At 44.9% G+C, this 13,166-nt stretch overlaps 1 protein-coding gene across 1 annotated transcript in view; it reads left to right on the top strand.

Moving 5' to 3' along the window:
* The window catches only part of LOC119437087 (WD repeat and FYVE domain-containing protein 3), a 235,089-nt gene extending 230,492 nt beyond the window's left edge, over window positions 1–4,597 (top strand). Inside the window, exon 69 of the mRNA XM_037704162.2 lies at window positions 3,508–4,597. Coding sequence (XP_037560090.1) covers window positions 3,508–3,610 — 103 coding nt within the window. The 3' untranslated portion in view covers window positions 3,611–4,597. The remainder of the gene's footprint in view (window positions 1–3,507) is intronic.
* Window positions 4,598–13,166: the final 8,569 nt, after the last annotated feature.

The following is a 13,166-nucleotide window of genomic DNA, read 5'->3' as shown; positions in this document are numbered from 1 at the left end:
GCGTATAATGAAGTAAATGTAAAATGTTTCTCACCAATACCTTTAGTAATTAAATGGAAACTTCTCTCCACCTGGTGGGTTTCTGCTGAACTATTACGTCGATACTTTTAGTATGTAATGAACATACGCTTCTAGTGAATACAGTCGATTTCCATTATTTCAACCCTCACGGGACTGACAAACAAGATGCAGAAAAAACTTCGAAACACATCGCTGATTCATTTGGCAGTATTTGCCCATTTCTAAAACACCTCTTAATCAAACTCATGCCCACTTTCTACGAGTCCGAAGTAAAAAAACTAATGTCGAGATAACATTAAAGCATCTAAACATAGTAGAGATCTGATGGGCACCCAATTTTTTAGCAAGAAAAATGGGGCAAGGGCTTACTTAATATGTGTTGTACAATGGCGGCCAGTTTCTTAAAGTCAGCTTCGGCGCAATACAGTTGTGTTATGCAGCGAATGCCAGGAACACGGTTTTCAGTTGAATTTTGTTCGGAAGAAGAATGTTAGAATCGCCAAATACCATAATCAGACATTGTGAGCTACTGCTATTGCTTGAAAATGTTCCTAAGGCAGGCCAAAAATATGCGGTTTTGACAGGAGATTGTGTGTGTTAACAAATTGACTGTCCCCTAAATTCTGCCGAGACAGACACTGCCAGTAAAGGGGTCGCTATTGGGGTCACCATAGGGGTCAGGCGCGTGCGTTCCAACTGGTCAAGTTCGAATTATCCAGCGAAGGCTAATTTCAGGATTAAAATAGCGAAAGTTTGGGCCCATAGAAATGCATGGGCGCTGGCCATGACCTTCGGTAGAGATTGAATTAATCAGAGTCAAATTAACGGAAATCTACTGTATTGAATATGACAAAGGCATTTTTATGTGGGATAAAACTTAATTGTAACAAGGTTTGACTGTAACATAGTTTAGTCACCTATGTTCCGCCCCAACCCCAGCTATCTTTGGAACTAGGGTTGTGCATGACCTGACAGTGCTATTTGTAACCACTCAAGCTTCTTATGATGATGATGATTTATTGGCATCCCCTTTGAAACGGGGCGATGACAGATAGTCACCTACCCTGCTTGAGTTACTCAGGTTATGCTATACATGTTTTTCATTCGAGAATTTTGTATACATCTCCTTAATCTTTTTTTCTCTTCCTTAAAAAACTTCTATTATCTACCTTTTACCGCTACCTATGCCTGTAGCGAATCAGGTATTATCAATCTCTTCCCTGCTTTTACAGCGAAGCTGTTAAGGGCTAGGTTTCCCAGGATCGGCTAGGTTTCCCAGGATGTAGAAAAAACTGTCATCATCAGCGTTGGTGCCCCTCAGTTTGCGCTCATGCGGTTGGATGCCGTGTCGAGCACGAGTGCATTCTTGCCACACGCAGATCACGACCGTAGACCGACGGGCGTGTACAAGAATTTCGGCTCCATGTGCGTGGTGGTTTGGCTCTATGTGTGTGGCGGTTTCCCACTAGTTGTGCCTTAGCACAGGTGTCAACACAGATGAATAACATGACTGATAGGTCATGACATCAATAACATCACATGCTCATCAGTTACGTCTAGATTAACGATAATAAAATCGCGTGTGGCGTATACCCGCATTGGATATGCAAGTATGAGTCAGGGACACAAAAGAAATAAAGAAGGAAGGAAAGAAAGAAATAAAGAAAGAAAGAAGGTAAGAAAGAAATCACGTGTGGCTCATACCCACGTTGCATATGTGGGTATGAGTCGCCGAAAGCAGGAGCGGGAGAGATCTCACAGGATCCTGACGCTGCCGTGCAGTGTGCCGCGGCTATGAATGCTGTGGCTCATACGCTAGTCTGTGACAATGGGGTGGACTTGGCGCAGCAATCGCACTACTTGGCCATCGCGCCGGATGATAGCAAGACTTCGGTGTCCTTGCTCTTTGACTAACATGCCGAAGACGCTCAATATAATCAATAATGATAATATATAAATTCATTGCAGTGATATTCACTACAGCAGACCCACCATAGTCACAGCTTCGCTGGCTTCCATCTTCACAGTAGTGGAAGGACTCTGAATTTTTTCTACTAATACTCTAAACACCTCTTGCTTATCTTGACTGCTGACCAGTTAATGCTTCCATCCACTTTAAATCCCAGCACTTCATGAAAGGAATTTTTTCTACTAATACTCTAAACGCCTCTTGCTTATCTTGACTGCTGACCAGTTAATGCTTCCATCCACTTTAAATCCCAGCGCTTCATGGAAGGTGTATGTTACCAACAGGTCTCGCTGGGTGAACACCTTCGCATTCCATCAGGATGTGCCAAGTTGTTTCCGGATCTTTGCTGCAGCAGACATGCTTCATCTTGTTGCGAATATTTTCTCTGATATGTTTTTGACCTTAGACAACCAGCTCGGCACTGCCCTATGTGTTACCGTACGGCGTTTTCCTTCTAATTCCTTTCTTGCCATTCTTGCAAGTCTTCATGGTCTTTTTTGTTTCCATTTTTTGCGTCCAATTCACTGTCTCTGTTTCTCTCACTTTTTTGGTTACTCCTTCCTGGTTGTCTGTTTACACTTTCAATTACTCTGTACTTCTTCTTTCTGGGGTTTTACGTGCCAAAACCAGTTCTGATTATGAGGCATGCCGTAGTGGAGGGCTCTGGATTAATTTTGACCTCCTGGGGTCTTTAACGTGCACTACAATGCAAGCACACAGGCATTTTTACATTTTGCCTGCATCGAAATGCAGCCACCGCAGCCGGGATTTGATCCCACGACCTCATGCTCAGCAGTGCAACGCCTTAGTTAGCTGAGCCACCGTGGCGGGGGTTACTTTGTACTTGGTTGCCAACTTTCTTGACCTCTTCTGGCAATTTTCTGTAGTGCCTGAGTGGCATCACTTGGTGGCGGCCAGAAAATGCAAGCATGAATGGCGCCCAATATTATGTGGTGGCATCTTCATCGTCATTTCGTCGATTGAGTAAAAAGCATGCACAAGGGTGGCATAACTTGGTGGTGTAGCAAAGTGACTTCTGCATCGCCTAGCTAGTGTCATTTTGCATTAGGTGGAAAATGCTGTGTGAATGAGGGCTAAGAGGGACTTTGAGGTACCCGTGTGTAGCAATGGTTTCATTGTTTTATTTTTCACTAAAATTTGAAAAAGAAAATTAGTTTAAAATTAGAATAAAATTCAGTTTTACTCATGAAATAAACAATAAACTTTTGTGCATGAAAGAGGTTAAGTGCAGCATTTCACTGCCGGGCATTTCGATAGAATTTGGAAAGCACATTAGAGTGTTTCTGCACACATTTCCATGCAGCAACATATGCCTTGAATATTCTAGCTACGCTAAGCAAACTTCTAAAAAGCTGAAGAAAAGTTGATGACCTCATTGTGTTGTAAGCATTAAGCCACACACCAACCTGCCCAAATGTCTCAGTGATGCTCTGGCTTTCTTCCCTCATTTGCTTTTATCTTCACCGTTTGCATTGGTTTACTTCTGTTAAACGCAGGTGCAGTCGCTTTGAGTCCGAGATCAGCCGCCTGAGGATACTCAAGCCAGTGCGCGTCTGCCAAACCTGCTTTAACTCACTGAAGCCCCCTGGGGAAACCTAGGGGCGGGACGCAGCCTTTTCTAGTCAGACATATCCCTGGACATTCCATAGCTGCTGTAAAGACTCTGTGGGCTCCCGTTTTCCCCCCCGATGGTGTGCTGTATATAGCGTGCATGTAAATATTGTCCTGTGCCGAGTGGTTTTTAAGTGTGTACATTAGTGGCGGGCCCACCCCACTGTGCCGCCATGTAGCCACGCTTCACAGGTGTCTAAATGAAGAAAAGGAAAAAAATAGCACCGGTCAGACGACTATAGTTGCTAGGCTTCTTGTCACTACCATGTGTTATAGCAGGTTGTGTACCACCAAAGTATATATTATATATAAATATATATAAAATCCCAGAGTACTCTATGAGCTGAGCAATACATTTAACTGCTATTTCTTGACCTTTAGATGCCCAGGTTGTATTTTATTAGTTGGCAGGCTGATGTGCATGGCTGTCCTCGTGCTAGGTTCTGAAATAGTGCCTACTCTCTGTGCTAGTGCTTCTTGAGTGTTGTCGGCAATGTTTTCACTGCTAAGCATTGCAATGGAATGCACTCTGAAGCATTGAATTAAAGAAGCAGTAATGAAATGTTGCAGGGTCACAACTCTGTTTGTTAAAAGGTTGTTGGTGGATGATTAATCCCACATCATCAAGGATGCAGCTTGTGAAAACTGTGAAATTGAGGGTAAGCACTGTTTCAGTATATGTCATGGTCCTGCACACATGTCATTCATATGTCGCTCGGCAACCAGTGCACGGAATGGGTGTCAATTACCAGCATGTCGGCCTCTGAGACGCTTTTTTTTAACTGACTGTCGTCAACTGTTAGTCATGATACAACCCATAGCACACAAGAGTTGTTTTTATTAATCTTGTTCTTTAACTGAAAGCAAGGAGTGCATGGCATGACAGGTCAACCCTGTGATTCAGTTCTTACGTATGTGCCTGTAGGCCGTGGATGGGCAAGTTGATTGTTATTAAAATGCAGCTATGTTTTAAGACACTGGTGGTCATGTCTTACTCAAAACTTGATATTGACCGACTTCATCACAGCTAAACAGCGTTGGAGAAATGAAAGGGAACCTGCAACACCTTTTGTGCTTGGTGAATGGAATAAACCTACCCAGCCATTAGACAGTGCTATCATGAACACAAACCAAAAATTATTCATGTACTGTACTCACAGAATGAAACACATCAATTTATGACTAACTAATGTCCATACTTCCGTTGCCACAGTCACCAGTTTGTGTAATTCTGGCTTGTACACTTAGATCAGAGTCCGCATCACCTTTAGTGACCAGATTCATAGTGACATGAAATGGCATTCTCAAGTAATTGCACATATGGTGTGTTCTACATTCAAGTTTCCTTGTAGCATGTACAGTGTAGACCGCTTACAATGTAAGTCGCCGGAGTCAGGAATATCCGCACTATAAGCTGTACCGCACTATAACCAAAGCAACAATTTTCAAGGCCCGCACATATGCAAAACATGTGCACCGAGCCGCCACGCGTATGCGACAGTCGAGGAATGCGCTAGAATGTTTGCATTCAATTTACAGTTGAATCTCGTTAATTCGAACCAAATCACGCGGCGGCGCCTCCAACCACCATTGCTCCGGCACCGCCATAGAGAAAAAGCTTAGGAGAGACCCCTCAATGTCGCGCGCGAACAAAACAAAAAAAAAAAAAAAGAAAGAAAAAAAAACACGTGGAAATTTCACCCTCTCTCAATGGCAAGGTCGCCGATTCTGCTTTGCGCTGGAACATGCGTGTACGTGCCGACGTCTCAGCCACGCTACCGTAGCCACGCGTAGAAAATGGCAGTGAACCCTTTTTTTCTCCTTTATGCTTCCTGTACTTTCTAGTCACGTGTTGACCTTGCACGCTGCGGCTACGGCGCAGAGGGAAGCAGCGGCGCTGTCCCAGGCCGGCCAACGAAACTGCCCACGCCGGCAAACGCCCGCTTCCCGATAACGGCAGAAAACGAAACTTCGGGAACCTGGCGCCGGGCCCGCTGGAGCGGCGGGGCCTACACGGTGGTGGGCGCGCACGGTGACAGTCGAAAATGAGGGAGCTACGAGGGAGGGCGAGGGGAGCCACCGAAGCGGCGGAGTTGCCAAGGCAAAATCCGCTTCCCTGCCGCCCTCCTCCCTAACATTTCACGGTCTCCGCATGCGTCCTTCGCCGTGATGTGCCGGCGCCGCCCGCTCCCTGAAGTTTCGTTTACTGCCGTTATTGTGAAGCGAGCGTTGGCAGTTTCATGGCGCTCGCTCGCACTCAAGATTCTGGTTTCAGCCTCACTGGCTGTTCGTTCGCACTACGTGCCCTTCTCCTTCACTTCGTCTCTCTTTCTTCCTCGAGCACTCCTTGGGACGCCCGTTTGAGGGGAGTGTTCGCCGTCTCCGCTGACTTCCATACTCCCAGGCAGATGCACTGTAACCGGTATTTCGTTTCCCGCAACTGCACTATGAGCAATACGTGTATACATGAAGTGCTATGGGAAAATTAACGGGAGTCTGAAAAGACCGCACTATATCCGGTCCTGCACTATAAGCGGTTACGTTATAAGTGGTCTATACTGTAATTCCATAAAAGTACTGAAAGTTAAGCCAGTTGGTAGCTATTCATCTTGAAACTGCAGCGCACAAGAAACGAGGACACAAGGCAAAGGTAACACACAGGCACTGTGTGTTACCTTTGCCTTGTGTCCTCATTTCATGTGTGTACGCTGCAGTTTCAAGATTAATTCCGTAAGTTAGTACACGGTGGTCCTGGGGAGGGGGGATGGATTGTGTCATGTCGCCGTCGCTATAGGCACCCTGCAATGCAGTTTGGCTGTACATGTCGCGCTACCTAGCAGCGGCGGTGAGCACCCGCGAGTAGGCCCTCACCGCCATTTAACCTTGGTCCGTACCGCGCTCAGGCGCGCCTCAAAGCTTCCTTTTCAGATTTTTCGATGGATTCACCGCGACCACTCGGCAGCTCCTCCGTGAGAAGTGTAAACAAAAATGACATGCGCATATACTACTGCTTTAGGTATTTTCACAACCGCGAAGGGGATGTCGGCATCAAATGGTGCCGCTTCCCTTCAAGAATGTGGGGAGAAACCCGGTGGCTGAAGGTGGATCGTTGTGGTTCGGGCCGTCAAGTAAGAGTCGCTCTTGCGAATTTCTGTTGAACTATGACGCAAACGCAAAATTTAAAAAAGAAAAAAAAGAAAAAAAAACACAAGGCAGCGTCCATGAAAACGCACAATAAAGCGACAACTGCATAAACACGCGTGATCTGTTTCCCGCTGTTGTAAATTGGTTTGGATAATTGTTGAGCTATTCTCGCTCCAAAACAAATGCGCAGTGGTTGCTATGTGTCAAATCTAGCTTCGTAAGCGCTCCGCGTTGGACCTTTGTACGCACTGTAGTTCTTGTTGTGCATTAATAAGCCAACGTGCAGCTCCTTTCTGCGCCTGGATCAAGACGCGACTGCTGAAACCGGGCTCATTCATGCCGACGTTTTCTCGCGTTTAGAACAACAGAACTAAGACTGGAGTGCACCGCAGCACACATCGAGTATTCGCAAAATAGCACTTCTCTCGCGCACGCTAGCACACATTTGTTCAGGTGTTGCTTAGTGTCAGCTTGCTCTCTGTTATGTTTCAGCGATGATGACCTCTCCCACTGGAGCCCGAATGACAACACCAGAATATGCTCGAGGCACTTTGTCAACGGAGAAAAAAGCGCCATAAAGAATCATTCAAGTTACCTTGCAACTCGCCAAAACCTCGACAAATGTGATAAGCAAGGCATGCTCGAAGTATACTGAAGATACAAATGAAAGTTGAAAAACGTCTACGGCCGTATTTGCCCCCTTAAGCGGAATAAATTATTTATTTGTTCACTTACTTTGAGCTCGACGCTCGTAAACGTGCTTTATTTGTCGTGACAAGAACTTTGCTGCGATGTCCGTCCTGTTTACTCTTTTGACACGAAATACATGGTTGTTGTCGTAAAGTTGACGTACTTTCTCGAGTGTCGGTGGTCGAAAATGGGCCTCAATGTTTTCAATTGCCTTATAAACCACAGTTTAGAACGCCCGACTTGTTTCAAATGGGCGCCGCAGAAGCATGCCTTCGTAGAAGTGGCCGCCTCGGTGTTTCGCGGAACTGACACGGCGGCGCTGACAGCTGAGCCGATCGCTGCGCCGCCTGACCATTGAAGGGAGCCTATACTAACAAAGGGTTGCAAGGAGCGCATCGCTTTTGGAGAAATAGAGGCATGCAAGTGCATCTGCTCAAGCAAGAAAAGTAGGGAAATGTCTGCAGAGTGGGGTCGCCCACAGTTTGGGCGGACAAACCTTTCATGACATCTGTGACGGACCGAGACCAGCTTGGAGGTTTGTGCCTATCAAAGACTCCTATTGCCCCTGCCAGTTTTGAGTTTGTGTTTGTCGACGCGGATAGTCTCCTGTTTAGCAGCTATGCCAGTAACGCTATGCTAAGTGCTTCCATCACCCAGGCATTACAAGAAAGCAAGAAGCCCTGCCTGTAGTTGCAGAACATTGCGGTCCGACCTGCCCTAGGTGCACCTTTCCCGCGTTTACATGTTTACATGTTTAACCAGCCACACCACATAAATCACGAGAATGTGTGTTGATGCAACACAGTGAATATTTAGGGGCATCATTGCTCCCCATTTAGCCTGTGGCCACAGGAACTTAATCGACCAGGCAACTACGATTCCTTGACACCCGTCACTCATTATCTGAAAGTATTTTCGCTGGAAAATCATATTCTCGCGCATGCGCAATACACCTTAAGAACCAGGCCACACTAGAGGAAAAACGTGCTGCGTGCCACACTAGAGGCCAAACTCAGGTGCGGCTGGGTGCCTTGATGTGCGTGCTAATCACAAGTGTATGCCTTGCACCACAGCACCGGCATTTCTTTGTAGACCTTCAGATAATGAAATTATTGGTTGCCAAAACAAACAGTGCCACACATCAAGGCACCCTAGGTGCAGCAGTGCAACCACACTGACTGGTGGTTAGCCAGTTAGCTGCTGCGGCAGTCACCTGACAGCATGAAGGCATCCTTCGATAGAGTGCACTACGCTCGAAGCGCAATGAACGTGAGTAAAAAACAGCCATCTGATGGGTCCGGATGACACTGGCTGCCTCGTGCGCATGTGACTGAAACGCGCAGCAGCTTCCGTGGCACTTTCTTTAATCAAGTATGGCCATGCCTTTAAAAAACATCTCGGCATTCTTCTGAGCAGCAGAAGTGCAAGCCAAGCGCAGGTGTCGGGAGACAGAAAGCTTCCATATCTCTTAGAGCTGCTAGCCTTCCTTCCATTACGAACTTCGGAGGCAAGCACAATGACGACGTCCGATGCCGTAATTTTCAAAAAAAAAGTATCTTCCAATACACAAAGTAGCCGTGCTTGGGTTTGCCAGCGTCATCGATTCTTGAGTGCGATCAGTTATTGATAGATCACAGGTGTCTCGTGATGAAGACTAGAGAGAGTACTGACCGACTACTAAGCCATGATTTCGAGTTCCATTCAAACACCTCTTGAGCAAAGAAGGATGCCAAGTCGATCAGCGGTTTACCGAAAGAGTGAAATTTGCATTGTATTATACTTATGAAGTTCTGGCGCAAAGCTTCGTCGCAGTATTTTAAATTTAGAAGTAACATAGCATGTCCACAACGCACGAAGCACGATTTAGTAATCAAAGAAATACGAATCATCAGAGCCACAATGGTTAAGTTGTTCAATATGGGTTCGTAAACACTGCTGCTTATTTGAATGCATCAAGTTGTAAACAAAGTTCAGTCTTCTTTTATTGCTGAAGAAAGAATTCTTGCTCCTTCTCTGCCCCACACTCGGCACTCCCCTTCAAAAAGAAATAAAGCTGTCTTTGACTGTGGGCGAGTCTCTTTTGCCGAAGGATAATGTTTCCTTCTCCTGCCCCCCCCCCCCCCCTCCAAAAAAAAAAAGCTATCTCTGAGACCGTCATTGCCAGTACATGCAGCAGGGAAGCTACAAATTTTGCTCGAAAATACCTCCTGCTCTTTTCTGCAATATATTGAAATTCACACCATGCACCTTTTGTGATTGGTAGGATGATACACAAAACATTGTAGAAAAAATTGACTGATTGTTTAAGTCACAACTAGTCAGTGCCTCTGATGAGAGCAAAGATATCCTCAGCAGAGTGCTATCATTTTTCAGTGTAAACTTTATTAATGAAAGTTATAAATGGCCACTGGCTTCAGTTGATCTACCTGATCCACTTTGGACATTTGTATCATCACTACAGTTTATTTCTTTCATCTATATCTTCTCATGTTTGCACACTCTTGTGAATTTTGTGCAAGCACTGCAGAGTCATCGTCACGTAAACCGAGATGTAGTTCTTTATTTTCTACTTCTAAAGATGGTCATATGCTCAACTCGTAGATGCGTGAAATGCACAGAAATTTGTAAAGGGGTGTGTCAACTACCACGTTTAGCGACATCAATCTTGTGCTTTGTTCAAAATCACCCAAAATGTGTAGACATGTGCATCAAGTCCTAACGAAACAAAAAATAAAAATCTCCCAATGGATGGATGGATAGGCTGAACCCCTGCCTTGATTTTAGCCATGCACCAATCAGATAACCTCCATTTGGTTATTTCTACCCGCTTAAGGTCTATTTTGCCTCTTCTTTCCCTAAACCCCAATGCTTTGAAAAAATCATCCCCGTTGTTTTGCACTGTAGGGTTAAGCTCTTTACAGAAAAGTATGAGGTGTTGAGCCGTTTCCTCTTCCTCTCCACACGCACCACACAACCAGCGCCTCCTCTCAGAGTAAAGGAGGCGTTGGCACAACGTACTTGACTCGGTACATCTCCCGTCCTGGCAATGGATGGATGGATGGATGGATAGACTGAACCCTTTAAATCAGGCGGTGGCATACGCCACCTAGCCGTGACTATTAACATATTTTGTGCTTTGTGGTGGGTGAAATTTCACCCCTGCCTTGATTTTAGCCACCAATCAGATAACCTCCATTTGGTTATTTCTACCCGCTTAAAGTCTATTTTTCCTTCACTGTCCCTAAACCCCAATGCTTTGAAAACATCAGCCCCGTTGCTTTGCACTGTAGGGTTAAGCCCTTCACAGAAAAGTATGAGGTGTTCAGCCGTTTCCTCTTCCTCCCCACATGCACTGCACAACGTGCCTCATCTAGTTCCGAATATTTGCTCCGGTATGTTTTGGTTCTTAGGCAACCGGCTCGAGCCTCAAATAGCAAGGCACTGCCCTTTGTGTTATCGTACAGATTTTCCTTTCTAATTTCTTTCTTCTCATTCTTGTAAATCTCCATTGTACCTTGGTACTTGACTCGGTACATCACTTAGTCCGCAATACTCCCGTCCTGGCTTCAAACAACAAAAAGCTTCCCCTAGAATTATCATAGATATTTATCAATGATGATGATGATGATTTATTGGCATCCCCTTTGAAACGGGGCGGCGACAAATAGTCACCTAGCCTGCTTGATTTAATCAAGTATACTATACATGTTCTTTATCTAGCTTTTTTGTATACCTCTCATTATTCTTTTTCTTTTTGAAAAATTTACCTTGTACCGCTACCTATGATTTTAAGAGATCAGGTCGTATCCATCTTTTCTCTGCTTTTTTTCCACCAGTACTCTAATCGTCTCTTGCTTATCTCTACGGCTGGTCTGTTGATGTTTCCTTCCACTTTAAACCCAAGCGCTTCTGGGAGTTGCACGTTACCTACGGTTCTTGCTGGGTGGATCCCGTCGCATTCCATTAGGATGTGCTGAGTGGTCTCTGGATCTTTACTGCAGCATACACATGCCTCATCTAGTTCCGAATATTTGCTCCGGTATGTTTTGGTCCTTAGGCAACCGGCTCGAGCCACAAATAGCAAGGCACTGCCCTTTGTGTTATCGTACAGATTTTCCTTTCTAATTTCTTTCTTCTCATTCTTGTAAATCTCCATTGTCCTTTTTGTTTCCATTCTTTGCATCCAATTCACGGTCTCTATTTCTCTCACTTTCTTTCTGATGACTCCTGGTTATCTATTTACAGTTTCGATTATCCTGTACTTGGTTGCCAACTTCCTTGACCTCTTCCTCCATTCTGTGTCCACGCTTTTCATGTAGAGATACTTGTGCACTTTAGCCGCCCATTTATTTTCATCCATGTTCCTGAGCCTTTCTTCAAAACTAATTGTGCTCTGTGCTTCTCTGACTTCAAAAGAGGCCCAACCCATGTCACCCTGCACTGCCTCATTTGTGGTATTACCGTGGGTTCCCAAAGCCAACCGGCCTACTGATCTTTGGTTAACTTCCAAACCCGACAAGATATCCGATTTTAAGCATAGAATGGCATTTGCGAATGTTAGCGCTGGCACCATTACTCCTTTCCAGATTCCACGCACCACCTCATACTTATTGTGGCCCCACAGTGCTCTGTGTTTCATTATTGCTGCATTCCACTTCCCTTTTATTTTCAGATTATCTTGGTGGTTGCTTGAGTAATTCTTTCTTTCGTTTATGTGTACGCCGACGTACTTATATTGCTTCACCATGGGTATTACTTGCTGTTGAATTGACACCACGAAGTTACTCGTGTGTTCATTAAAGATCATAATTCCTGATTTCTCTGTGCTAAACTTAAGGCCTAGATTTGTCGCTGCATTCCCACAGATATTTGCAAATATCTGTAAATCTTTTTTATTGTCCGCTAGTAGCACAATGTCGTCTGCGTACATCAGTCCAGGGACCTTCTGTTGCACCATTTGTACATTAGGCATGTAGGATAAATCAAAACCTAATTTGCTGTTTTCCAGTCGTCTTTCTCTACCCTTGATGTAAAGCGTGAACAACAATGGTGACAGAGGGCATCCTTGCTTCAATCCTTGGTGAATTCCCACCATTTCATTTCCTTTTCGACCTTCCCATACCACTTGTACTTTTGTCTCTATATATCTCCCTCAGCAGCTCCACGAAATCGTCATCTATGCCTTGTATTGAAGAATATCCCACAACAATTCCCTGTCTACGTTGTCATAAGCTCCTTTAGTATCTAGAAATGCTATCCATAAAGGTCTTTTCTGAGCTACTGAAATGTCTATGCACTGAGTTAGTACAAACATATTATGCTCTAAGCGTCTGCCTGGCCTGAACCCATTCTGTAGTTCCCCCAATACATTGTTTTTCTCCACCCACTTCGACAGTTCTAATTTTATGGCTTGCATTGCCATTCTATATATCGCAGACGTTACTGTAACTAGCCTGTACGAGCTCGTCTCATCCTTATCTCCTTTGCCTTTGTAGATGAGATTCATCTTGCTTTCACGCCATCCAACGGGAATTTTCTTTGTTCTAATCACTTGCTCTATGGCATTAGTCAGCAGTGCCTTGCTTTTTAGACCGAGGTTTCTGATTAGCTGTATTGGGATTTCATCGGGTCCTGCTGCCGTGTTAAGGACATTTTCTGCTGCCTTTTTCCAATAAAAGCTGTCTATGCTAAATTTTGATCTCTCTGGCCT

The sequence above is a fragment of the Dermacentor silvarum genome, chromosome 1 (assembly GCF_013339745.2).
Source record: "Dermacentor silvarum isolate Dsil-2018 chromosome 1, BIME_Dsil_1.4, whole genome shotgun sequence".
Classification (NCBI taxonomy): Eukaryota; Metazoa; Arthropoda; class Arachnida; order Ixodida; family Ixodidae; genus Dermacentor; species Dermacentor silvarum.
This window is presented reverse-complemented; position numbering and strand designations above follow the sequence as displayed.